Source organism: Neodiprion lecontei, chromosome 6, assembly GCF_021901455.1.
Source record: "Neodiprion lecontei isolate iyNeoLeco1 chromosome 6, iyNeoLeco1.1, whole genome shotgun sequence".
In the NCBI taxonomy this organism is placed as follows: Eukaryota; Metazoa; Arthropoda; class Insecta; order Hymenoptera; family Diprionidae; genus Neodiprion; species Neodiprion lecontei.
This window is the reverse complement of record NC_060265.1, coordinates 6,225,629-6,252,934: the sequence shown is the minus strand read 5'-3', so window position 1 is coordinate 6,252,934 and position 27,306 is coordinate 6,225,629. Positions and strand designations below refer to the sequence as shown.

Below are 27,306 nucleotides of genomic sequence, written 5' to 3'. Positions count from 1 at the left end.
GAGAAAAAAAAAAAAAATAAAAACTAGGTCGGATCGTAATAATGTGTATTGCGTCCTAGTTCGCTCTGAAATATGCAGCAGAAGCTAGACGCGACGTGTACCAATAGACTTCGGCTGGTGAGAATTATAGGACAACACTCCACATCCTCCGTTGATCGTCCGTATCGTCATTCGTTCACCCATATATTTCGATCGCGCCGTGCAGCGGATCGAATTTAAATTTTCATCCAACGATACGTGCGGTAGGATCACCTTCCGTTTATCGGCTAGCCTTCGTTTCGACTTCGGAATTTCCCTCGTTCCTTATCGGCAGCCGGCGTTAATGAGACGTCGCCAGAAAATGCGGAACGAGAACCTCAAGCCGCATGGCACGATCTGTGTACACACACCTGTGCGTACAATGAAAATCAGTAAAGTTATCAAATTACTGGAACGGAAGCGTCAATCGGACGGGTGACCGTTGACGATAAATTGTTGCACCTACCATGGCCATCGAAATGATTAAATGAAATTCGAACGCCAAAAAGATTTATTTATACCGTCCGTCACTTTTCCGCAAATCGCCATTAATTTAACATGACTTTTAATACAGACTCAATATCAATCCGTATGCCGCCTGATGTTTCCGGAAAAAAATCAACGCGATCCTATGAAGAAAAATTGCATTGTCTTGAATATTTAATGAACTATCGAGCCCGGAAAACGTAAGGTATGAAAATGAATCCACTCGATTTAACCATGGTTGAAAGTAAAAACGTCCCGCAAGACCACGTCACGCTCACCGTACGTCAATAGCATCCATTTTGAAATTCCATAACCGACGCTGAAATGGTTCACAAATATTTTTGACAAAAATAAGTGCGTATCGAAGACAAACAACGGTGTTTACGCGTTTTCAGGTAATTTTGTAGAAAATTCTTGTATCTTTGGGCGAAAAATCGACGATATAATTGGTACTGAAGTTTCTGATCCCTGAAATAATACCTAGACATTAGTCAAGTGAAAAATGTGCCGACTGCGCGGGCGCGAGGAAGTCAACGCGTCGAAGTCATAGGGGTGCTTCTTCCACACCTGACTGTCACGGGGTGACAAGACCGACGTCGCGCAACTTTTATGTCTACACATATACATATTATGCAAATATATATATATGTACATATATATGCATACTTCGTACTAACAGTACGAAAACACAGTCACCTGTATTGATTTCGGTTAAGGTTAGCCTCAGGTCAGCTCCAGTGACCCTGATACCTGGCCAGTGGATAATCCGTGGCTGTTTGTGTCAGGCAGTCAGTCAGTCGGGTCAGTGGATGGTGAATCGGGATAATTGGAGGATCGTAATCGGGCGCCGAGTTCTGAACCTTAAAAAATGTAGCACACGGGACAATTATGGGAGGGATTAATAAGCTCCTGATCACCATCGCGTGTATAATCCTTCCCAATGCGATCGACTGTGCGATTCGGAGCGATCTCTTCAGCGGTCCAAAAGGTACGAGACACGGTCGTTTCAAACTTCGTCACTGATTAACCATCATCATTTTCCCTCTCTCAATGATTTCCTCGGTGAAATCTATTCTCGGAGAAGAATTATCAAAATTGGTTACGAGTCGTCGGTTTTCGGAAATTGAATATGGTCGCTGACTGCGGACGACCGCGTGATTGATCGAATCTTATTCGAACCCGAAGCCAGGATGAAGACCCAATCACGGTGCTGTTATAAATAAATCCGATATCCTGCTCGGCTGGCTAATCGGCAGGAGAATTCTCCTCTCTGAATTGTATCGATATTTTCCTAACGGGTTTACATTATATCCGTAACGTTTCATTACGGGGAGCGAGGTATACGTTTATCGTGTTGAGCGTCGGAAACGAATGTAATCAAGAGCTATAACGAAAAATTGTGATTACAGCTTTCGTCGGGCGGTGTTTATATTTGCTGTCGCAAGCTAAATTGTACGCCAGCCCCGGTATGCACCGTGCTTCTAAATTAGGTAACCCACCAACGGGTACAATTATTGTAGTTTAAAATGAAATCCTGATAATCATTCGCCAAGCACTTGCCATCAAGCGATTCGAACGGGTTACGCGCGCAGATTGCACTCGGGTGAATAAAAATTCAAATTGTTTTTCATACGCTGTGATATTCGTGTCGTTAAATTTGCATAACGACCGTTAAAAGGTACCAAGTTAATACTTAAATTACCACACCCATACCCGGCTATATTCTTAATGGACGATATTTTTTTCCAACCGCATCAAAGTATGCTACCCGTTTAACGAACCGGCAACAAAGTATATTAAACGCAACTAAATTACACTCATCGTCGGAATTCGAGACGTTTTTTTCTTTTTTTTTTTTCTCTCCTTTCCAGATGAAGTCGAGTTCGTCAACCCGAGCGAATCAGAGGTTGACGTGGTTGGACGTGGCGCTGCTACGGAGGCTGACGACATGAATCAGACCGTCGATACGAATATGCCGTCAGAACTGCTGATAACAACCTTGCAGGTAAATATTTCTCAGTTACTTTCTAGCGTTGTTTCTTTCTCATCTTCGTCTCGTTTGTACGATGTTAAAAAAAAGCATCGCCGATGAAACGCATTAACCGCGATCGTCGCGTGTAACAATAACCGATCTACAACCGATCCGCATAAGAATACCGAACGATAATCCCTTCCGAATCTGTATCGCAACGAATGGTGTGAAGAAAAAAAAGAAAAATATATAAGATAAAAATATCGGAAACAATATCCGAGGGCTGCTGCACGTCGGTGCTCGATTGTGTCGTCTACGGTTCCGTTTGGTACGTTGATTCAGTCATTATGGGACCGCCGCCTCAGCCGCCACCGGATCGTCGGTCGGGTTCCTCAACTACACACCATATTGACGAGAGTATACAAAGATATTCGATAACGAAGGAAAACAAATCTCATATACACCGTGCGAAGAGATCCGCCACCCACGTGCAGCTCGTTAGACACGCGGTGAATAAATAATTCGTCGTCCTTCGTATCGTTGTGTTAAATCGTAAATAGGTGTGGGCAAAAAACTCTAGCCACAAACCGCGGCATCTTCTACCGAACGAGTTTAGTTTCTAATTTTTCATCCTTTGTTCTTTCACCCACCCACACCCACCCACACATACACACACAAACGCAATAATTTACGACCTCGAAAGCGGAGACGGCGATGCGGCGTGTGCCGCCGCTACTCGTAATATATGTATATATATATATATATATATATATATATATATATATATATATATATATATATATATATATATGTGTGTATGTATATAAGATCCGAAGGTCTGCACGTGTCTGGAGAAGATCGAGCGGTCATTCGCGCAACGTATACGGATTTAAGGATGACGATAATAATAATATCAATAATAAAAAAATTAATAATAACAATGATAGTAATACCCCGACGAGAATTTATCCCGTGGTTTAATTTTTATTTAATTTTTTCAACTTTTTTAAATTAAAAAGAAAATCTTTTTCCACGCTCAATAACCTCATGTTATACACGTCCGCGGTCTTGAGGAATTATGTTTCGTCCCTCGCAGCAAAATTTTTTTACATTCATATGCACACAGGATATGCCGTTCTCCGGTACCATAATGGAGAACGGGACGCTGGTGGGTGTCGGTTACGCCTTTTACATCTTCGAACTGTTACGCAGCAAGATGAATTTCACCTACAAGATCGTCTTGCCGAAGGAGAGCGTGCTGGGTGACGTGAAAACCGGGATTTTTGGACAGCTAGTAAGAAAGGTCGGCGCAAAGTTTTTTGTTACAAATATACGACACTGTTAGTTCACGTTGACGGGTGAATACGCGTGTCGGTGGAGTTCCAAATACGCGTCACGCCTTGCAACAATAACGCTAGGGTGTCGCTGGCTTGTCGGAATGGCGAACCGCTTTGGAAAGCGATAACTTTAAAAATCGCTCGAGATCGCTCGAAATCACTAAAATCGCTTGTCGCCCGATCAACGAGCGAATACCCCCTAGCAATAACGTATACAGCGTAATGAATAAGCATTATAATTGCAACGATCTATTAACGGACACTGTGTGACCCTCTCGCTCCGTTATTGCGTAATATAATTCTGAAAATATAACGTAAACATTGATTAAGTAATCAGCGTTGGATGTAATTAGTCATACGAATATCAATGTCGAGTATTGCCGGGTGTGATTATTACGCATAGTGAGAAACATCCGGTGTTTCATTGATTTTCTTTTCCAAAGTGAAATTTCTCTTAGTACCCCTTCTTTTTCCTCTCGATCAAAGCTTCAATCCGCGCGCTTTTCGCAGATCTCCCACGTGATAAATTCACGTTATCGGTCAGTCGTCAATTGCATTGGAACGTGTTACACTTGCGCGCGTGCCTGAAGTGAACAAACGTCTGTAAAACAGACTCCAACTTGGACTTATTGTCAGTCTGGAAGGAGTCAGAGGAAGAGGTGGGATCGAGGCTAATGAAACGACCCGAATGTCGGGAAGAGTAATGAGAAGGAGGAGGGAGAGATTCGTTTCGTATAGTTAGCTAACGGCGAGTTTGTACCTACGTGCATCGTACAGCGTTAACGAGTCAATTACATCCTTAAACGTTTATTGTACAACACGTACGGTGACCGTACTGCCGCGGTTGCAAACTCTCTTTCTTTATTCCCTGCTGCAGGAAGTCGACATGGCGGTGGCCTTCGTTCCCGTCGTACCGGAATTTCGAAACCTCATCAAGTACAGCACCGAGTTGGACGAGGCCGAATGGACCATCCTGATGAAGAGACCCGGAGAATCCGCGACCGGTTCGGGTCTCCTCGCACCCTTTGACACCCAAGTCTGGATTCTCATTGTAATATCCGTACTTGCAGCTGGGCCGACCCTTTACTTTTTGATTCTTGTGAGGTAACGACGAACGCGTGACGTAAAAGTGAAAATTGAAGAATTTCATCGCGCCTCTAAATTTCTCTCGAAGGAAAGATCCTAAATTGAAATATCGTTACCGTCAAACTCCTGGAACACATTCAACGCGAGAAACTATAAACGGAGAGAAATTCTACGTTATGCTCATATCTTATTATAGTTTCCGTATACGCAAGAGTGTTGTTGTTTTTCACGCCTGAATTGTTGTGAAAATATATTGTTATTGGAATATTTCTGAAGCCGTGTATATGCGAGCCTCGTATTTAGAATTCGTTATTATTATACACATGCCGAAAAACATAATTCTTCTAAGTCTAATCAGATTAGAACGGAATTCCCTAAATGGGTAAACAAACTTCGATGTTATACATATGTAATGTACTCTGTCTGTTTTTGTTGCGACTACACCCGCCCCGACACCGTTGTTATTTGAAAATACCAATTTAGTTTGTTGATAATGTATAAGCGCCGCTCAAATTAGTCCCAAGAGATAAGACACGCGCCATCACGCATCGTCAGACTCGCTTGCAATCTTTAAATTTTATTTACGCGGTTCACACGCCGCTCCGTCAAATTCTACCCGACAGTTTTTTATATCCCAAAATTCTCGCGAAGTACAAGGTATATATATATATATGAATTTAATTTTCACTTAATTTTTTAACACACTTAAGGTTACCTGTACAATTAGACCGTTGCTTGTAATACAAGAGAAACATATTACGAGCGATGACATCGTCTAGGAGAACATTTGGTGTTTTTTAAGCGTGTAATATGAATATCGTCACCACATTTTTCTTTTCCACGCATGTACAGATTCCTACTATGCCGGGATGGAGAACCGCGAAAATATTCACTCGCGACTTGCATGTGGTTCGTATACGGCGCTCTCCTCAAACAAGGATCAACTTTGTCGCCGGTAACAGGTCAGCCTTTTTCCTTCACCTTTCGCATCGAAGGTACATACCTGATTTGAGATGTATAAAAGTTGAACAAGTCTCGATAATCTCGTTACAGATTCCGCAAGATTGTTATTCGCTACTTGGTGGTTATTCATAACGGTACTGACTTCATTCTACACGGCTAATTTGACCGCATTTCTGACACTCTCGCAATTCACATTGCCAATAGGTTCGGCAAGTGATTTAGCGAACAAACATCAGCAATGGATCGCCGAGAAGGGTAACGCGATCGAAAAGATGATAACGCAGGTGAGAATTAAATTAGGGTGTGTCTTAAAGGTTGCGTATAATTAAGGTACCTAATGAGGAAACCTCGCGTTCTGTAACCGCACGATTACACGCAGAAGGACAACGATGAACTTACGATGCTTCGTCGATCCGTCGAAAAGGGATACGGAATATTTCTCAACCTGGCAAACAAGGACGACAAATACATTCTCGATTTGGTTAGTTCGAGTGAGTACGAAACGAGTGAATTTCACCCCACCCGGGACCCTGTCCTCACCCATGCACCCTGTATTTCAGACAAAATGTATCTGCGGGAAAGATCTATAGTGACGTCGTTGCTCTTCAACGATTACATGAATAAAACGCGAGACGGTGTTCTCGAGTCGAAACGATGCACCTTCGTGATAATGCCGGGTAGTATAATAACGAAGAGCCAGGCGTTCGCCTTTCAACTGAACACAACGATCGACGCTGCCATTAACAAGAGGTCAGTAAATAGGTTTAACAGGTGATAATTGGGTGGCTCGATCGAGCCGCGAGAATTGTTAGCTTTTCTGAAATTAAACCGAAGTAAAAAACGACAACGAAAATCCTGAAACAGGCTTTTGGCGCTGGTAGAAACCGGGATCATAAGTTTCAAGACTTCGGAGCATCTTCCCGGCACCGAGATATGTCCGTTGAATTTGGGATCCACCGAAAGGCAGCTGAGAAACTCGGACCTGGTAATGACGTACAAGGGTGTCGGTATCGGGTTCGTCGTTGCTCTGACAGCGTTCACGGTTGAAGTGATTTACCGTCTTGTCATAAAGCGAGAAAAGCTGAGGAACCAGAAACCCGAGCTACCGGCGTACCGGATAAACGTTGCGGAAAAATCAAATTTCCAGAGAAGCCCGCCGCCGCTTTACCAAAATATCCACATCCAGGATTACTCGAAAAAACAGTCGATCAATGGTCGCGATTATTACATCGTGAGGGAAAAGGACGGCGAGAAAAGACTCGTTCCCGTACGAGCGCCATCCGCTTTTCTGTTTCAGTATGCTGCATGATAACGAAAACCTTCTCACAGAGTGTAAAATATTATACAAATTAACTACTACTGTAACTTTCGTGTATTCGTTTACAAATAAAATGAGTTTTGGCAATAATTCGTCGAATCGTAAAATCTTTGATTCACCACGCAGACTTTGAAGTACTATAAATTTACGAAAAACGTTGATACGGAATGAAGGAGCAGAACATCGCGATAAGAAAACTTTTTTCAATCGTGGCTATCAAATCTAATCGATTGAAACATTCAACACATTATATTTTCGTTTTCGTTTTTTTTTCATTCTGAGTATTAAAAATCCCCATTGTTCCCATTTTTCCAGATTGCTCGAAACAGCGTGAAAGTATAATCGTGAAAATTATGACAAACAAAATAGAAAAAAAAATACCGAATCCACCGGTATACGCATGTTGTAATATATTATGCAAAATGCATCTGAGTAATTTATTTAAGGCGTTACCTTAATACAGGTATACAAGCACTATCATATATATATATACACAAAATTGTAACTGTAATCAAAAATGCGTGAGACAACAAAGAGCTGGAAAAGATATGCAAAATAATTACAGCGCAAATGTTATATTCGTGTCGGTGGGTTATTTTTCGAAATATTATAATGCAGAATAAACTGTGGTAAACAAGATACTACTTATGGTATCGGGATCTAGAAAACGTACAGAATATGCGCTCAAATATGATATATATGTATAATATATGAATGTACATATATATACATGTATGTATAATAAGACAAATTTTATCGGACCACGATATGCAAACATATCCTTTTTGTCCATGTAGCGGCCGTGCGTCTCGTGATTAGAAGCGTCACTACATCCTGTGTGGTGGAAATTAGTCAGAAATAATGCTACGAAAATATACTAGCGCAAACGATGATTTCATTTCTGGCTATAACGTCGTTTCGTACTTCGCGAAAATGAATTTTTTTTTTTTATTCAATTGTATACGAACAAACACAAAAGAACTTCTCGCGCGTTATTATTCACGATTATTGAACCTTATAGCGATTGGAAGGCAGCAAATTATAAGCGGATGTCTATTTCCATGTTGAATATTTTAATGGGATTCAATAAAGTCCAATAAATTCAAAATTCAAAAAATAACACATTGGATGCAATTTGCTAAACAAGTTGTATATAAATTTAAATCTCGTTTTTCATTTATTCTCGGGTGAAACGACATCCGCACAAATTTGAAAAAAGACAATTCGTATTTAGTACAGTGAACGAAAGTCAATAGTTGAGTAGAGCTGGAATATATTACACAACATGTGTGACTCAGTGGGGGATATGAAAATAACCAAAACGAGGAAAACGATTTGTGTTTTACTCCGACAACTTTTTTCTGAAGAAAAACAATAACAACCAATTAATAAACGCCGTCGTAAATCGTGTCAATCGTATTATGATCTCTATGTATAAAAATCATGAGAATCGTTATTTAATTAATTTGGTGCTCGCGTTCGTTTGAACTTTGTCATATGGGAATTTCTTTCACCTTATCTTATGATTAAAATTTACAGAATATAAAGCAATGTTAATTTATTGTCGAAATATCGAAATAATATTTTTATATCAAACTTTGAGAAAGTTCCGGACTTTACAATTTTAAAAGCTCGGGATTACCACGGCGCGTGTTACGTTTACTTATACTTAGGCAAAATTCGTTAAGCTGAATGATTGTTACCATCGTAAATAAAAAAAATATCACATAAAATTATTTCATTTTATTTAAATTTAATTTCTTGTCTTTGTAGTTCTTAAGCGAAATAAGAATTCTTCTTTACCTTTATCCTCTACCAATGGTAACTCAGATTCGTCACCGGCTTAAAAAAAAAAAGCAGCGTTTTATTAGCTCCGGCTGAATTTCAAATCTATTGCATTATTTATTTAAATTATCCGCACTTTGACCAATTAATGATAGAATATAATGATAAATTCAAATCGACCATTGTTCCAGGCATATACCGGTAGCAAAAAATAGCATAGTCTATCGCTTCGATAAACTTTTTTTAACGCACTTTTCGCGAGACTTAAATGAGTCTCTTGATACAAATTTGACGATTTAAATACATTGTATGACATTAACGTGTTCCGATAATTATAAATATATCTTTTACACTAGTTAATTCAGAAATTTTATTATAGCCAACAATCAAGCGGTCAGTTTTACAAGAAAAAAACTCAATTAAAATTTTACTATGCCGTAAATAAAATAATATGTTTAATATAAAACGAACAAAATAAAAAATAACAATCAACAACGGCACTTTAAGTTGCCAAAACGAGAATGAGATAGTGAAGAGAGAAGAGAATACAAAAAAGCAAAACTGTTATTCGAGTAAAGATTATTTCTTCGACTAAGCTTGTACAAAATCGATTAAATCCCTTATTTAGTATATAAGTCTTGGCACTTTGACGATTTTTGTTTAAAGTATTTGATTGATTTCATTCTACCACAACAATTAATTGTTATACCTGTATGTTTGCTGTAGCATTTCCAAATTTTCAACTATGCAACAATCGTGTAAGCAAATTGTGTCGGGTATTTTTATCATTATTGTCTTACTGTTGGATAATTTTTTTTTTTCTATCCTTAGTTTGTTTCTTTTTTTAAATCTAAAATATTTTCGTTGGCTGTGAGGAATGCAAAGAGAAAATCATGTACGCGTGAGAATCGATTTAGTAGATCATTGAATACTATTGTCTAGTTTATACAATATAACTGTGATGTACTATATAACGTATAAATTTCACATTCATCACCGTCTTTTTTATATACAACACACGCAAATCAATTCACATCCTGGATGTTCATAAATATATGTTTATCTGTAACATACTACGAGATATATTATAATATGTATGTAAAGGTTTTTTGACTGCTTTCAATCCGCCTCATCATCACACTTCCGAATCATAAAATAATGGAATAATTTACTATTACGAAAATATTTCGTCATACGTATAATCAATAATTATCAACAGCCTTCAACGCCGCTCCTTTTTCATTTCCATTATTTTGGCTTCTTATTTTTAACCAATGCCTTCTTTTTCTTCTCAAGCGCCTCCATTCGTATATCTTCCAAGTCTTCCATAATGCCTGAAAATTTTCACCCAATGTCTAACACGAGCAAAACTGATCAGATAAAAAATGGATGAAGCAATAAAAATTCCTGAAACCATCCAACAACCACGTGTTTGCACGCGGGAAAATCTACATGGATAAAAGTTGGAAGAATTAGCAACGAAACAAAGTAATTAAGAACTGCTAACAGACAGTTCATATTTGTATGGAAAATGATCAACGAGGCTCAATATATTAAGAACAGGCTATGACTACTAGCTATATGCAAATCTGTTAGAGGAGCAGAATATTTCACAGATTTAGGGTTATTACCAATTTTTGTAGAAACGTATTCTTCCTTGAGTTGCTGAGCAAAATTGCTTTCCATACCAGCGTCGTCTTCGTCAAGATCCCTGTATTTACTTTTGTCATATCCGAATATCTCACTAATATATTTACTATAATCTTCCGCCCCGTCCCCCGGCCCATCATCAATAAAATCATCCAACTCTGAATCGTGCTCAGAATCGTCATCGTAAATGCGTCCTGCGGTGGGAAAGGAATTGCAAAAGAATAGATTACACTACGGCCAAAAAGGTAAGATATGAGTGTTTAAAATATCATTTTCGAAGATAGCGGTCAGATGGAGCTTAAAATAAAACCAAAAGTCCAACCAATGTCACAAGTGAAACTAGAAGAAAGACTATCTCACGTTTCTTGACCACGGGTTTCCGTTTCACATCCTTTGGAGGGAATTGCTTGGGTCTCGCAGGTCTGACATCAGGTGGTGGAAACTGTCTAGACTTGATATCAGCAGGAGGGAATTGTCGTGGTTTTGCGTCGGGTCTGAGAGCCTGTCTAAGTTTCGAATCTTTTCCAGATAACTTTTGTTCAGGAACTTTCGATTTACTCGACGATCCGTTCACAGTTTTTTCCTCCACTCTTTTAACTTTGCCAAGTGCCAGCTTTTTCTTCTCCTCTTCTATACTGCGACGCATTTCCTCGAGCAATTTCTTTTCAGCTTCGATTTTCTTGCGCTCTTCGATCAGCTTGTCTTTTTCCGAAGGCTTACTTTCTCTCTCTGAAGGCTTATTACTACTGCTATGATTACCGACTCTATCACTGACTGCAGACGGTTTCTTGGGAATAGTACCTATGGGCGGCTTATGCGTCAAGGTATTTTTCTCCGTAACGCTAGAACTCGGTACACTTTTTGTACCGTTTAATTTGGGAATTCTATTAACCGCGGGTTTGGCAGTCTTACCAGAATTTACTGGAGAGTGAGAATTTTTCGAATTTTCATTCATACGATCTCGCTGCTCTTTTCTCTCCCGCCATTCCTTTTCCTTGAGATGTTCCCTCATCTGTTTTTTGGTCATCAATCTTTCAGGTTCTTCAATTTTCGTCGGTTTCGGTTTCGTCTCTAATACAATGGGCTCATGCTGTTTTTTTTCAGCTATCTGTAGGAGTTGCATGAAATCCATCGGCGGAGGTAGTGGTCTTTTCTTAGGCCTCGGTTTTTCGTCTCTTTCTTTTTCAGGCACTGTTGTTCTTTCCTTTTCCTGTTTAGAATCTGGTTCAGGAATCGATAACTCTTTCTCACCACTCGTAACCTGAGATCTTCGTTTTCGTTTATGACCCGAGGAATCCTCTATTTCTTGTTGTTTCAGTGCTTGTTTTACTCTGTCCTGTCAGATTGATTGACCAGTTTTTACCAAACACAAATCACGAAAAGGGAACAGAAATTTAGTGAACATAAATATCGAACGTTTAATCTTTGTTTTTTACTTACCTTGGTAGTCGCGATATCCTTAACGGTTTTCTTTCCACTTTCGGAAAACAATGGTTTTTCTTGTGGCAGATTTTTATACTTGTTCATAAGCTGATTGTAAAAAGCCGAAGCCTCCTGAGATACGTAACCATAATCATCCTCATCCGGCTGAGAAGGGCCTATAATTAATTAAATATAGTCTAAAGTTCAGCACTTCCTTCTCAAAAGCATTGCACTATATCGAACTTGCTACTACGATAACAGCTGTTAAGAGTTTATTGCGAAAAACTTAAGCTTCAAGAATCTACAATCACCTTAAGATTGACATTTTCCAGCCCAAATATTTTCCCGTCAATCCAAATGATTCCAAGAGGTAGTGCTTCTAATCACATTGTTACACAACAACCGGTTATTCTGAACGCATCACCTTCTGTCAAAATTATTTCAATATTCTCTATTGGTACTCGACTCGACTTGCTCAAAGTTTAAGTCAACGAACTATAAAATACTTATAGAGAAAACGTGCAAGAGCAAGCAATCTTAGAATATTTACACGATATGGGAATATGAATTTTTATCGCACATTGCATGAAATTTCAACACTGGTTAACTTAAAGCAGCAAATAGTCATATGTACGTCCAATACAGTAAACACCAAACGTTAATTCAGTTCAAATATTTTGAAAAAAAAAAAGGAAAAGACAAAAGTTACCAGTTGAAGTCCTACGTGTGTTACAAAGCAAGTACAGATGACGAAAACGAAATTGAATTTGAACTGTAATGACATTATACGATGGTATAAACAACCGAGACGAATGCTATAAATCGATTGTTTGTTTTCGTGTGACAAAAATTTACCGGGGATTTCGAGAAAATAAAATTCACAAGAAACAAAAGAATGGACGACTGTTAATAGTAAGCAATTAGTTGTATTGAGTTTCTGTTCTCAGGGATGATAGAAATGGGATGGCGGAAGAAAATTGATACTTCAAACCCTCTACACTACTCTAAAATTAGTTATCTGACCTTAATATATCCCTCAGAATCCTCTCTCCGCTGTGTAAAATCCAGCAAATCATTTCTTTCTGGTTGATGCAATTATGGGTGGTGGGTTTATTCATTTGTATCACTTTCACTATAATTCGTTTATTACCTGTGGGCAAAAACGTTGCCCGTTACGGGTGAATAATGTAGGAAACAATACTAAAAAGTTTTTACTACAATTATTTCCAAGCTTGTAATTTCTTGTGCTTTTGTTTTTTATTTCCCCTTTCTTTTTTGTCTCTCTTTCTTTTCACTAACTAGATGTTAGAAACATACCTCTTGGAAACTCATTTCGGTACACATACAGCTCTTAAGATCAATATTACCTCAATAGAGAGAAAATTCATTCGTCAATCTCACAATCGGTAACGTTTAATGCATTTTGTGCTTTTACACATAATTTGAAGTGATATTAATCAACAGATTGTTTAAACTATGTGACTCTGCAGGCCAAAAATTTAGAATATACGAAGACTTGTTCGCCTTGTATACATTACAGGTCAATTATAGCAATGAGCTGTAAAATTAATTATCAGCTACGAATCATACTACATTTGTAATTCGAGCAATAAGCAGTGCCGAAAATTCTGTCATAAAATGTGTGCAATCACACATTATCTGATTTTCATTCGTTTTTGCGTTAACTTTTTTCATTGGATTTCCCCATCAGTAAGGCTATCAATTACTACATCGCAATACAACACAATAGCGTTATATCATACCTGCCATAGTAACGGCCGTGTTGTCATTATCAATAGCGTCTGCAAGTACAGATTTATTAGCAGCTTTACAGACTTTTAAATGCTTATTGATTCTACTCTGAGCCTTGTGATCTCGTAACGCTAAAAGATTCTGAAACGAAGCAAAGAATAAAACATCGAGTATTAGAAAAATTTCACAATTATAGATGATCAGACATGCTGCTACATATTTCAATTATTGACGATACAAGGTGGAAAACTATTGAAAATACGACAAGTGCAACAAATGTGCACATACTTTTGTACTTTTCTCAATAATCACAGCTACTGTAATATTATCAAAACGACGAAAGAAAACAAAGATTCATTTTCTTCTTTCACTTAACCGATAAGCCGTATAGTCAAAGACAACCGTTGGTATGAGTGACGGCAAATCTTGCAACGATAAGACTCTTTGTGAAGAATATGACAGAAAATGATATCGGTATACCTCTTTTCTCTTTTTAGCATCTAAAGCCTTCTGTCGTTCCTCCTCCTCTTTCTTGGCGAGAAACTTTTTAATATTAGACGATAAGTTGCTCGACGACTTGGACTGTTTTTTGGGCGGCGTGAACTTTGTCTGATAACAGGCGACCGGCTGTAAATACAGCATATTGATAATTAGCCGATTGGTAGCATTAATTGGGTTGAGAAGAGTAAGTAATAGAATTTGTTGAAAAAAAAGGTAAGCAATCGTTAATGATTAATCAGGGAATCTAGATCGACGATGGGAAGGGAGAGAAGGTGGGAGGCAGGATTGTGTGGATATTTCAGAGTCTAACCACCAACAGTGAACGATATAATTCCGAGTTACATATGTACGCAAAACGGATACCTGTTTTCCACCTTCGTTCTTTTGCGCTACATTCAACAATGTTCCGAAATCCATTTTCCTTTGCGCTTATACGTGGAAAAATATCCGCAAATACGATACTTCACTGGGTTAATTTCTCCAACGTCTGAACAATCAATTGTATCGCGTACAAGAACGGCGATTACTTGATTTGAACATTATCTGAAACCACCGAAAGATTTCACTGAATCTTATTTCGCTTCCGATTATTATTATTAGCGCCGTTGCTCGCTACTTGCGATGAACCGTTTATTTATGTTGTTTTTCTCAGATTCTTTTTCTCGTCTTCTCACCTTAGACTTCGGCCATCTTCCGTACGGGTGCAAAGCAAACTGCTGCAGAAAGCGAATGCGGAAACATGGCGAAATAAAAGTGACTGAGCCATAGACATACAAGAAATGTCTAGACTGTCGATGATTTGGTAACGCTTTCTGGCACAAAATAGGTTTACGAAACTTATTTGCAGGGTACTCGATCGGTAGGCGTATGTCGGTAACCGTCCAACACTCTGCCGTATTTAGCATGACGGAACCAATGGATGTTCGTAATTTGTTCCGTTTTGGAATTTTTAAATTTGGCAGACATTCAGACCTATCGAGATTGTTTCCACGCTGAAAAATGGATCAGAATCGTCCTCTCGTATATCACAATAATCCTTGCATGAATTGGCTATTACTATTCACATTCAAAGCGATCGAGACAATACGCCTGAAGGTCGGGCAACCTAACTTACACGTCGGTAATAGGATTGCAGCCGTTATACCAATTAATTTGACTTGATCGTCCGAAAATATGCATATACTTAAGATCAGAAAATAAAAGTATTCTTCGTAAAACATCACTAAAGTAGTGATCTATGTAATCTCTAATGAGAATTCGATTTTAACATACTACATACAACGCTCAGAACCTCCGAATTAAGCAATATAATAAACATTAGTCCTAAAACTGACCATTCTATAGTATAATACTTGAGTAAAACATAATGAAATTAATGTAATCTCCATAACAGGCGTTTTTTCTGTCTCTGGTTGTTGTAATTCGATAATTTCGGATTAATTTTATGCTGAAATCTCTTAACTCGCTTATTCTTTCTATTACTTCCTTCTTTATACATATGGAACTCTCGTCCGCTGAGCACCCATTGAGAAAATAATTGCGACAAGGGGGTCTCGCTTTTGCATGCTGATGAAATATAACAGCCCGAATTATCATCCAGCTTATCGCCTTCTATGTACAACGGTTAGTAGAGATCGCATCATACGATGATGATCGAGGATAAGCCGCGTGTATCTAGGGAAGTAAGAGGAGGTTGTCGCGCTGAATCATTCTTCAGTCTACCGTGAGCACCGCCAGAGTAAAATAGATCCGTAGATCTGTGCTTCCACGCTCGGGAGCACGAGGCTTGCAAACATACGTGTAATAAACATATCGATGCAAAACATTGGAAAGCGAACGGCGATATAAACCCGCGTCTTGTTTTAATACAGACTCTTGTTCAAACGTTTCTTTCCGCGATCTATTTTTATTCAAATCTGCAGAGAAACTCAAAAATTTTTAGTCTATCCAATGTAAGAAAAACGTGCAACAGCAATGTCAGTTTGAAAAGTGTGACAGTGAGGATAGTTTGAATAATAAATTTCTTTGTCTTGTTTCGTCCTGCGGTGGATAATTGCTTAAACTTCAGTTTAAAACGAAAGCAGCTATCCCATAAATGCGTACGCGTTTGATCACGGAAACGATCGTCGATCGTGCGTAAAAATCCATCCGTATGATTCGAATCCACACGGTACGAAAGTCGAACCATACAAAAATCTCAACATACATAAATCATGAACTGGAATAACAATTTGAATTCTCATCACCACACGCAACGCGAATGACGTTCATGAAGTTTATTCACTACCTGTTATTCCACAGCAGCTCCACACTTCACAATTTACAGTTATACGGTGAAATTTGTTTTTCTAATCTACGCAGGTACATGTCACGATGCTGCAGCATGAGCAGCAGCAGTGCCGATTCAACGAAATATCAAGAGTAATAATATGCTGAAAATTAGTGCGAAACCTCAACCCATTTTCGTATTTTATAAGAATAAATTCATAATAAAAATGTAGATAAGAATCTGCGCTGGACAATGAAGGTAAAAAGATGAAGAAACACGAGATACCGGTACCTATACTATACTCATTGAGATACCGTTGATAAACGAGATAACTAGAATAGTGGCGACCGCTTTTTTTCTCCTCGCTACCATTTCAATCGGATCGAGTACCAGTGCGGGAACTTGTAAGCTCCTATCAAGAGCTGCGAAGCTGCAACACGTTGCGTTGCGGACATCCCAAAGAAGCAAAGTAACTCGATCGAGACGTACTGCAATACCAGCTCGCGAGGTGGATAAAAAGGTACTGCTGTGACTTTCGATCTACATCACTTCCCCGTAAACATTATTACCATGCACGATTATTACACCCATGGATACAATGAAGCGAATCGTTTGATAATACAACTGATTAATTGTTGCGATTATATCGAGTTGTATCAAAGATTGTCAATACTAAGATTTTGGACTCAATTAAATATGAAAACAGGCTTCAAATGATATCAAACTTCCGTTGAAAGAATACTTGCTTTGGACGATCGTCTAATTATGAATTAAATTCAGAGATTTTACGGAGACACATTAAAGTTAGTTACGTTATTGGAATGATTCGTGTAAATGAAAAAAAGCATTATTTCGCGACTTTAGAAACGTCTGGAATTTAGTAAACCGTAAAATAAAACGAGAGATATTCATATTTTGAAACCATAGTTCCTTTAGACGTTATAAAATTGAAAATAAAATAGATTCTTTCCAATCTATCGTCACGATAACGTTACTAACTTCAATATCGTAATTCGAGAACGTTCCTTCGTCGCATCAATATTTAACTACAATTAAACGCACCGGTAATAAATTCTAAAAACTGCAGTTTCTTTTCGTTTGTACGATTTATAATAACAATAATGAAGAAAAACTTTCATCAGCCTCTCAGACAGCGATTTTCCTAAACGATTTCAACAGTCGAAACTGTTGGCCGAACTGCACAACTCTACTAGTCTCCGCACTACGCAATCAACTCCATAAGTGCCAATCTAAAGCCATTTGATGATTTAAGCCCGGATATTCACAACCAACGCCGGGACAATTAGAGCTATATATACTTCGTACCTATTGCACGCATAGGTGTAGGTATAAGCACGTCCGTACAAAGAGACGCGATGAATACAGAGTTGCATTGCATACAACCTATAGTCGTGATTTATAAAACGTCGCGTCAATCTGTCGTCCCAATGTTCTGCAGCTTTATGCTAATTCAATAAGATGATTACCGTAGCAGCGAGATGATCCGTCGCAGTGTACAAGTACAGTGTAGTGAACTGTAATCAGGGATTTGCACGACTATGAAATAATAATTACACCGACTTGCAACGAGAACAGCTACAGCCTTGATCTTCTGCTAATGACAACATACTTCATGTCATCGGATGGGTGGAAGAAGGTTTTGTTTCGGCTTCGCCGTGAAAAAGCTAAGACAACACCACGTTCTTCCTCCCAGCCGACGATACGAGACGCTGCACATACCTGTGCAACCCGTATGTATAGTATATAACAATCAGCTCAAAGTGTGGAATTATTATATGTGATCTTACGACATGAATGTCCTGCATGTAATATTATGATATAGTTAATGATTGGAGACATGGCAATTTTTAATAATATTATACGCTACAATGGCATTTTTTAATAATATTATACGCTTTGTAAATATATGAGGCTGAAGTTAAGAACGTTAACGTAACGAAACGTTATACAGGGGGAAAAATTACTATTTTGCAAGTTTATACAGTGACTTTATAGTAGCCAAGTTCTCAACATATGAATACATTTTTCCTTATTACGATTTATTGAATTTCAATTTTTTTAAACGTTCCTGCAATAAATTTTGAAATAACGATTTTTCGGCATCATTACAATAGCATTACTGACTTTAGCCTCATTTGAAAATTGATAACCAACTGCCTGACATGAATCTTAATTAATTGGATTAACGAAGAGAATAATGAGCTCATTGTTAGATGAATTTGTACACAATATCGTTTCAAGTTCAAAGGAACCCATGTAGAAAAATGCCGCGTCGCCCTTTGACCCGCGAGTTATCATACCGGGTTTAACAACCAGAACAAGTTCAAGTTTTTACAATTATAATCATACACTGCATGTGACGATGTTTGCCTCTCGACATATTATACGGCTCCCGATATAGTAATCGCGACAATCTATAATACTTGTAATTTTACTTAATTCGATGTACAACGTGATACATCGAGCATTTCAACACCGCGTATAGAATAATATCACGGAAACGGGCTTTTCAATCGAACACGTTGCCGCACAGGTCTAATAAACAAACAAAGAATCAAACGATCGGGAATTGTGGTTCTTGATCAAATAAGACCACAATTTTGATAACGCTTTCGACAATAGCACTCGTATAATAAAACAGACATAACACGTATGTACCTACTGCGTTATAATTCTTCACGGTTTTCGGTTTGTTAACACGTCCGTCCTTTTGTTCGTACGAATACGGTGCCATACGCTCAACTCTGAATAGGTATACATGCAGAAAGACACGCACAGACACGTGGTTGGGTCTGCAGTAACGATGGTGAAATTATTAAACTACATATGATACTGGAAGTATGAGCTTGTATGAATAAACATGACGCGTCGCACTGCGGGATGTAACAGCTATTACACAATTATTTTCCAAAAGATTTGAAAATTACAATAAAATTATACACGTATGTACAACATGTTTGTAATACCGTGCCCGTCATGACCGTGAAATCGGAAGAAAAAAATTCCGCGATATTATCGAAGAGCGGATTGTATCAGGTACAATATAATAAAATATAACCTTCGGATAAATTCAAGATAAATAATAATTGTAATCAGTTTACTGGTGATTTGCAATCAATAAGTTCATGTTGTATAATCAATTGGGACACGTCCTTGCGCGATTATTGTACATATATTACACAAATCAGAAAATCGGACATCCTTTGGCTACGGATGTAGTTAAGATGCAGCCAGCTAATTTCTGCCTGAGCGCATGGAATCGAACGGTTTACTTTTTTCTTTTTTTTTCTCTACCAGTAACGTACCCTGCGTACTTAATCGAATGCATGTGTTTGTTATTTGCATTATGTCTGTATAGATATATAAATATTGACTAAAGTAAACAGTTTTTCTCAGCTTAGGGTATATAAAGGTACATCAAGTCTCGTACTTCGGACCCTCTTCGCCTCGTTGCGGTCTGTGACGCACAAATATTTCCGTGTATGGTACAAAATATGCAACAGCTTAGACGATTCATGGCTTGCAAACCCAACGATTCTTCGAAAGTTCACGATTATTTTCAATTCGAGAATTTTTATTTAAATCCGCGTTACACATTATTTGTATGTAACACATCATTGTTTAAACTTTTAAACCCGAGCGGCGGTGGATGCGAGTTAATGTGTAGTTGTGTGTAACGTAGATACGGCAGGATGCAGGCGTCATTTAATCAAACGACGTTTAGGAAATGATTTGTTAGTTCGTTTGTTTTAAAAGACAACGCTGGAATAGCTGGAACGGCGACTTATTGTAAGTTTATCGTTATTCCTTCGAGTCACGCATTGTTGTGCCGAGTGCACCTTTGAAACAAGATAGTATTCAATGGTTTCTGGCGTCGCTGATTACGAATCTGAAACCAGATTTCCAAAATTCAAAACGGCGAATCCAATATGGCGTACGAAAATTTCAAATTTTATAGAATACGGTAAAAAAACTCTATGCAAGGATTTTCGGGTCGCTGATTGGATTCGCCATACTGAACTTCTAAAATCAGCTTTCAGATTCGTAATCGGCGACCTCGAAAACTTATAATTGATGCAAAACATGTATATATGTAGAAGAGTAACTTTCTCGGAAATGAACTGTTCCTTAAATTTTCACGAATTTTTTCAATCAATTTGTTTCTATAAAAAATAATTTACATTATTTCACAACAATTGCTCTCGTGTACTGAAAATCTATCAATATACTATCAGAAATATAAAAAATCCAGCAAAGAAATATGTTACACAGTTCTCAAAATATCCAAAAAAATGGATATAAAATAGATGGTAAGAATGTTTATACACCACTACGACTGAAAGGGTTATATTATTGGGCAAAGTGTATTATACATAAAAAATATTCATCGGATAGTTACTATTGTGGTGGTTAGTGAGAGGGGGAGAGAGATGGGGGAGGGGCAATACTCGAAAGATAGCCGAGTTCGAGGTAATATCGGTTTGAACGATGACAACTTTTACAACAGTTTAACAGAAGCAATACCGAACACAAGGGATTTGCATCGTCGAGGTTCGAGTATGTTCTGAATTTTTCGCGAGTATAAAAAAATAACGTAACAACAAATAATAGTGAAAGTAAAGTGACAAACGGTAGTGAAAGATTTTTCAAACAATTAATCGCATAACTCCATTACCGTATTAAAATTTGATTGTGGAATAATCTAGCGGTAAGTTGGTATATTTACATGTAATGTAAATTGTGATCCAATTAATTATATTAACATACAACGACAATCACATTCGTGAAGCTATCGTTTTTCATTATTTACGTATTTAACAAAGAATATCGGTGAGAAATTTTAGCCGATTGCAAATATAATTGTAACGATACAAATGCGTTAAAAACATGAATTGCATTCGGTACAACGGAGTTAAGAAGAAGATGAATATAAGAAACGTGTAAGAATTGACCCAAAATTTGAGAAAAAAAGACAGGCGCACACACACGCAGAGTCAATATCGCGGAGCATTGGACTCGTGCGATGATTTATTAGTCAAAGAAACAACAGCGGAAACACGTGAGGTATAATTCTTAGAGTCAATATTATGATACTTACATGATCAGGATAGTAGTTCTGTTGTGAATGGCGAAAGTAATCGTAGAAAGACGGAGAAAGAAAATTACAATTGCGGTAAGTTGCAGAAATGTGCACGGCGGTCGTCATTTGCGGCGATAATTCGACTCATGGTTGCATATTTCCATGTAAAACCATATATTATATGTAGGTATATGCTGGATAAGCAGTTGTATTGTATTATATGTGTTGAACACGGAGAAAAGAGAAAATTCGTAATTATAGGTATGTGTAGCGATTGCGTAGTTAGGATGTTTGATCGATCTTCGAGGGTGCAGTCGAGCATGGTTTTTTTTTTCACCTTTAATTTCTTGCAGGTAAAAATAACCCTGCTGAAGTAAGTAACGTTACTATACCGTAACGATTCGTGGTGAAGGAAAAGCGTTATTTCGCAATTTTGGAACTGTTCGAATTTTAGTAAATCATAATAAAACAAAACATACTTATATTTCGCGATCTTAGTTCCTTCAAAATCATTGTAAAAATATGAAAATAGTGATTTTTTACCAATGTTTCGTTACGATAAGGTTACCAACTTCGACCTCGTTAAAAATATCCATTTTATCATACGTATTTCTGTATCGTTTATAATAAATATTTTTCGAACAAACAAAATTTCGGTTTCGTTCGATACAATACACTTGTACATATAATCGCACACGTATGCATACATAATATGCGAGTATAAATTATTTCCCGTCACATGTACATTTACATATTGCACGTTTGCGTGTTAAAAATTCGAGAAAGCGACATCTTTCCCACGCACACGACTTTTGTACTTTTGAATGTACATCTACCAGTTTTTTGCTCCGTTTTTTCGCTCACCGTGCGAATCGCCTGTTTTAACATTTCATATAAACGCTCATCGTTACAGTCGACACTTAACGACGCCCACCTCGTCAACTCTCGACGACAAATTGTACCTATCCTACTTTCGAATTTAATTAAAACAGAAAATTGAAACTAAAAATAAGGTGAATCTCGTATCAACTAATTGTAAGTATACGAGTAATCCACCCCAAGCCGACTTACGTCTGATCCCAACCCCAACGGTGATTTTATTTATTCTTAAGTATCGTGTAGAGTGTACAAAAAAATCACCCTTCCCTGAGTCTAAGATTTTTTTTGATTTTTTACCACTTCCAAAAACACATAACCCAATTTACGAGTGAATAGCCCCCTGATCGGTTTGGTGTGGAATGCCTCACATACAGGCAGTTCCGTAAATCCAATCGGTTGATTGTCGCAAGCGTATAACTGTCATCGTAATTACATATCACGACGGTTGTATCCACTGATAGAAAAATTAGCATTGACAACGATTGGCAAATGATATCGCGATTTCCATGCATTCCAGAAGACGTCTGTATATACCTGTATATAAAATATACATATAATATAAATAGTATAGAGAGAGTATAAGTGATATACCTGTTATGCATAAAAGCTTCAGCTTACTAGAAATCTGTCTCCGAGAGGAAAGAAAATGAATATATGTAACAGAATCGAACATGCAATATTATTACGCCTGAGAATTACGCGATTATTCGAAAAGGTTCGAAATTTGAGAGTATTTAGCAAGAAAAAATCCGGGGATAACGCGTTGATACGATGATTTGACACACGTGGCAAATGCGTGTCATTGTCTCTATTTCAATCCGGAGTTAGAGAGTGGGGAGTGTAGAAACACCCACGTGCTCGTAAGACAACACAAATTTATAACAACGATGTGTTGTATTATTAGAAAATCTTGGCGCCTTGAAATCCCCACCTGCCTATACTGAGAGAGAAAATATCCTCTGTTTAACACGCATATGTGTGATGTATAAGTTACGGTATGGTTGGCTGATAGAAATAATCAGCTGTGTTCGAAGCGCGATTTTTTCAAACTAACGTCGAACTCTTTAATCATTCGCAGAGCGTCGTCTCATTTGATCTTCATCAACTCATTTGACCGGCTATTTGATCTTCGATTTTTGCAATTGATTTACATTTTTATTTGTTATTTTATCTGTAGAATCATCACAGAATAACGATGGCGGTGAAGGAGTGGTTCCGAAAGCTGCAACCTGTGCAAATCTACCTGGTATTATTCTTCACGACGGCCTTCGTGATCGTCGAGTTAATCGTGAGCCATTTCACCCACGGATTGACACTTCTCGTGAACACCTATTACATGCTATGCAACATCATCGCGCTAATCGGCTGCATCGCGTCGATAAAAGTAAGCCGAGCAATGTGTTATTAATACATATTTTAAACGTATCGATTGATTCGAGTTACCCGGAAATGGCTAGTGTCGAATTAATTGTAAAAATAGTTTCATTCGAAACGCATTTTTATATAGTACAGCAATCGCGAGAACAGCAACGACGAGGAAGAAAATTCGGCGGTCGCTATCTCGGGGAAAAATTCTACCGGTTCAGTGCCGTCGTTGTCGGCGAAAGTGAAGGTGAGTGTGATATTGTTTTTAAGGATATACGCCGGATACGCCGAACAAGGTACTCGGCGTGTTTCAACTTTTTGCAAATAATTCAGCATGAATCGCGATCGGAGCAAAGACTGAAGAACACTTTCGGCTGGGCGAGGATAAACATCCTGACAATGCTCGTCTGCTGCGTGTGCCTGGGCTCGTTTTGCTTCTCGGAGCTGGTCGAGTCTGTTCAAACTTTGTTGCACATCGATCACTTGGACGCTCTGCACCAGCCACTTACGGTATTCGGCATCGGAGCGGTGGGAATTCTGCTGAATGCATTTTGCTACATCATGATCGGTGGATACACGTTTTACCACGGAAGTTCGCTTCAGGTCACGAAGAACGGCGATGTGATAATGAAAAAGTAGGCAATCGTCAAACCCGAGTCCCCAATCTGCGTGTCGATGATAGAAAACGATCGTTTCGATAAACCGCGTGCGGAAATTTTTGCAGAAAAATCGCCCCAGCTTCCATTCCGGCGGGCGAGCAGCGATTAGCTTCGTCTGAAACGCGAAACTGTACACCGGCAATCAGGTTCCCAGGAAGACCAGGATTCCGGGGTATTTTTAGAGACGTGCTTGGCTGCGTTTTCGTTATGATCGACTCGCTAGCCGTCTACTACACGGATCCCTACGTGGGCAAATTTATAGATCCGATAATCGCCATCGTGTCATCGACCTCTCTTTTATTTCTCAGCTATCCGTACAGTGAGTATACCTAGGTAATCGATGCAAAATTTAACCGAGGGGTGTTTCACCGAAGCGATTGAGGCGTCGATATCATTCGAAATCACTCTGAAATCAGTGATATTAAAATGAAATTCTGCATTAGTGGTCATCAAGGCAATCATTGATAGTCATGAGAACTTATTTAGGATTACAGTAATCTCTTCGTAATCTTAAGAAATCACGTGAAATTTTAGAAATCATGATAAGTCACGTAATCGAAGTATAATTTATAATCCCTCTACAAAATGTAAGTCATCGTGGTATTAATTTTTACTCCGGTGAAGCGCCCCTTGAATTCAACAGTTTTTCTTCTTCTTCCTATTTTCTCACAGATTTTTTAGGGCACTCAACGATCGTGTGTTTTTCTTTTTCTTATTTCCACAGTGAAGGCATCCGGCCTGATTTTGTTGCAAACAATACCAAATCACATTGACATAAAATCGCTGAAGAAGGAACTGCTCGAAGCTTTTCCCGGGATAGTGAACGTCCATGATTTACACGTATGGCAGTTGACGGGTGATAAAATAATATCTACGGCCCACATAATATTCATCGATCCAACGGCAAGTTACATTACTTACAATGAAAACGTCCCCAGATTTTATATTCGCATTGGGAATGACTGATAAACTTTCATAATTTGACGAAAGTTTAATATGATTTAATTTAAATATCGAATCTTTGATTTTATAGATGTACGCATGTATCAGACACGAAGTGACCGAGTTTTTCGTAGAAATGGGAATAACGCAGGTTACAATTCAACCGGAATTTCAAAAAGTAAAAAATCTATTAACATAATCATATTTTTATAACATTATAACATCCTCATGTTCTCCAAGACGATTCCGAAACATTGAAATAAAAATAACCGACTTTCAACTTCGATATATCCTTCAACTAGTTGAATTTGCAAAATAGTTTTATCATTGCTGTATTCCAAAGTTGCGTATTGACGAGTTTTTTGCCTCTAAAAATGCATTGTTACAATAGCGTTACCAACTTCAATCTGATTCTTTTAGACATCGGCATAATACGTGAATCAAAATTTCAGGTGAAACCAGAGGTGAAGAAGATCGACTGTCTGATCAAATGTCGAGGTGAAAATTGCAGCCTGTCTCAGTGTTGCTCGAAAGATATATCGCTCGACAGCGACTCCGGCCATCCAACGAGCACAAACCGTCAGGGGATACACAGGAGGTTTGAAATGGAAAAAATCGTCCCAGACTCACAGCCGATAAGCTTGAAACGATTCACCCCCCACACTGCCGAATATTCCTGCGAATCTAGTCAGACGGTGGTGATTAGAAATGAAGCAGATTCGGCAAACGTTGAGAAAATTTCAGAAGATATAACGAACACGAGCAAAGCAGTCGTGGAAAAGGAAACATGCAATGTTGATATCGAAGACACAATGGTACTTCAATCAGTTTCCGAAAACTGTACAAGTGGATTTGCATAATAATACCGAAGAAGTAATGGTTTCATTATTTTTCATTTCTTTCGTTTATTCAAAAAGTCTGATTTTCACGAAGACTCGATCAAACGGGAGTTGCAAACCGCGCCTAGAAGAGATGGATGAGTGAAATTATGAGCAATTGATGAGCGAAATCGCTGACTTGTTTGTACATTTGATGATAAATCTGCAAACGCATGACGGATCAGTTTTTCAGTTGTTAGCAACGGGTAGAACTGCCTGATTTCGAATAAGTATTGACATGTATATTGTGCAAAAATTTGCGTTACACAAACTTTCGGACGATACATTGTGCAATGGAAGTTAATTCCATAAGTGAGCGGAGCTAAACTAATAAGCCTTGAATTGCAACGTATCACGTACATCATCTAAGCATTAAACCTACCTTCCTACCTACGTGAATATTTTTTTTTGAATCATAGACTAAGTGAAATTTTATTCTGTAAAAAGGAAGCGAATTGATAGTTCAAAAATATAATGACCTTTTCCATTCTAATGTATGTTTGAAGTTTCACTTTATAAAACTCACAAACGCCTTGTATTGCAAACATCTCAACTCATAGTGGGATTTTTTCCCAGGACGTTTACGATTAAGTAACGGTCGACGGATTTTAATTCGAACGGCTAGAGATGAAAGTGTTCCTTAACGTTGTGAATAATGAAGTATTATTTATTAATTGTTAATAAGCTGGCTATTCGATTGACTGTTCTTGCTGGGAAATGAAGATTAGCTACAAATCGTTATTATTGTTCCGGTACGTGTGTAATGAAATGCAATATGTTACTAAAATAAGTTAGCATAGCAATGCGATTTTTGATTAAAAATATTTTTCATAATGTACACACTTACGTAAAATTCCTCACACAAAATTGCACGTGTTCGTAATCTTGAAGCTCACTGAATTTTCTGTCGTTCAGTCACATTT

At 38.1% G+C, this 27,306-nt stretch overlaps 3 protein-coding genes across 12 annotated transcripts; 2 read left to right on the top strand and 1 right to left on the bottom strand.

Annotated features, from left to right (window-relative positions):
- Positions 1–1,234: 1,234 nt before the first annotated feature.
- Positions 1,235–7,272, top strand: LOC107218504 (glutamate receptor ionotropic, delta-1). The gene is made up of 9 exons (XM_015656397.2): positions 1,235–1,492; positions 2,376–2,509; positions 3,603–3,779; positions 4,691–4,917; positions 5,752–5,861; positions 5,953–6,146; positions 6,242–6,353; positions 6,423–6,612; positions 6,727–7,272. Exons 1-9 carry the CDS (start codon positions 1,393–1,395, stop codon positions 7,169–7,171), a joined length of 1,689 nt encoding a protein of 562 aa, XP_015511883.2. The 5' UTR covers positions 1,235–1,392; the 3' UTR covers positions 7,172–7,272.
- Positions 7,273–9,713: 2,441 nt separating this feature from the next.
- Positions 9,714–21,801, bottom strand: LOC107218525 (protein SPT2 homolog). Of its 3 annotated transcripts, XM_015656428.2 has the most exons (8): positions 14,965–15,035; positions 14,654–14,833; positions 14,270–14,416; positions 13,801–13,930; positions 12,056–12,213; positions 10,976–11,951; positions 10,597–10,809; positions 9,714–10,299 (listed from the first exon to the last, which is right to left on the bottom strand). In XM_015656428.2, the coding sequence occupies exons 2-8, from the start codon at positions 14,705–14,707 to the stop codon at positions 10,214–10,216; spliced, it is 1,764 nt and encodes a 587-aa protein (XP_015511914.2). In that variant the 5' UTR covers positions 14,708–14,833; positions 14,965–15,035; the 3' UTR covers positions 9,714–10,213. The 3 variants fall into 3 exon arrangements, with proteins under 3 accessions (XP_015511914.2, XP_046599380.1, XP_015511913.2); XM_046743424.1 differs by lacking the exons at positions 14,654–14,833; positions 14,965–15,035 and adding an exon at positions 21,679–21,801; XM_015656427.2 differs by having other exon boundaries at positions 14,654–15,010.
- Positions 15,900–27,064, top strand: LOC107218523 (zinc transporter 1). 8 transcript variants are annotated; one of them, XM_015656422.2, is made up of 9 exons: positions 16,006–16,460; positions 16,652–17,079; positions 23,717–23,923; positions 24,047–24,151; positions 24,238–24,539; positions 24,629–24,882; positions 25,288–25,466; positions 25,597–25,683; positions 25,958–27,064. In XM_015656422.2, the coding sequence occupies exons 3-9, from the start codon at positions 23,735–23,737 to the stop codon at positions 26,363–26,365; spliced, it is 1,524 nt and encodes a 507-aa protein (XP_015511908.1). In that variant the 5' UTR covers positions 16,006–16,460; positions 16,652–17,079; positions 23,717–23,734; the 3' UTR covers positions 26,366–27,064. The 8 variants fall into 8 exon arrangements, with proteins under 8 accessions (XP_046599385.1, XP_015511907.1, XP_015511908.1 ...); XM_046743429.1 differs by lacking the exons at positions 16,006–16,460; positions 16,652–17,079 and adding an exon at positions 15,900–15,913; XM_015656421.2 differs by lacking the exon at positions 16,652–17,079 and having other exon boundaries at positions 16,005–16,460.
- Positions 27,065–27,306: the final 242 nt, after the last annotated feature.

Coding starts and splice junctions, on each gene's coding strand:
- LOC107218504 (XM_015656397.2), top strand. CDS start 1,393: ATGGGAGGGATTAATAAGCTCCTGATCACCATCGCGTGTATAATCCTT. Junction 2,510..3,602: donor TGCTGATAACAACCTTGCAG/GTAAATATTTCT, acceptor ATATGCACACAG/GATATGCCGTTCTCCGGTAC. Junction 5,862..5,952: donor AACTTTGTCGCCGGTAACAG/GTCAGCCTTTTT, acceptor ATCTCGTTACAG/ATTCCGCAAGATTGTTATTC.
- LOC107218523 (XM_015656425.2), top strand. CDS start 18,203: ATGGGTGGAAGAAGGTTTTGTTTCGGCTTCGCCGTGAAAAAGCTAAGA. Junction 24,152..24,237: donor CGTTGTCGGCGAAAGTGAAG/GTGAGTGTGATA, acceptor CAAATAATTCAG/CATGAATCGCGATCGGAGCA. Junction 24,540..24,628: donor GGCGATGTGATAATGAAAAA/GTAGGCAATCGT, acceptor AAATTTTTGCAG/AAAAATCGCCCCAGCTTCCA.
- LOC107218525 (XM_046743424.1), bottom strand. CDS start 21,786: ATGACGACCGCCGTGCACATTTCTGCAACTTACCGCAATTGTAATTTT. Junction 14,417..21,678: donor AGAACTACTATCCTGATCAT/GTAAGTATCATA, acceptor CTGTATTTACAG/CCGGTCGCCTGTTATCAGAC. Junction 11,952..12,055: donor AGGATATCGCGACTACCAAG/GTAAGTAAAAAA, acceptor TCAATCTGACAG/GACAGAGTAAAACAAGCACT.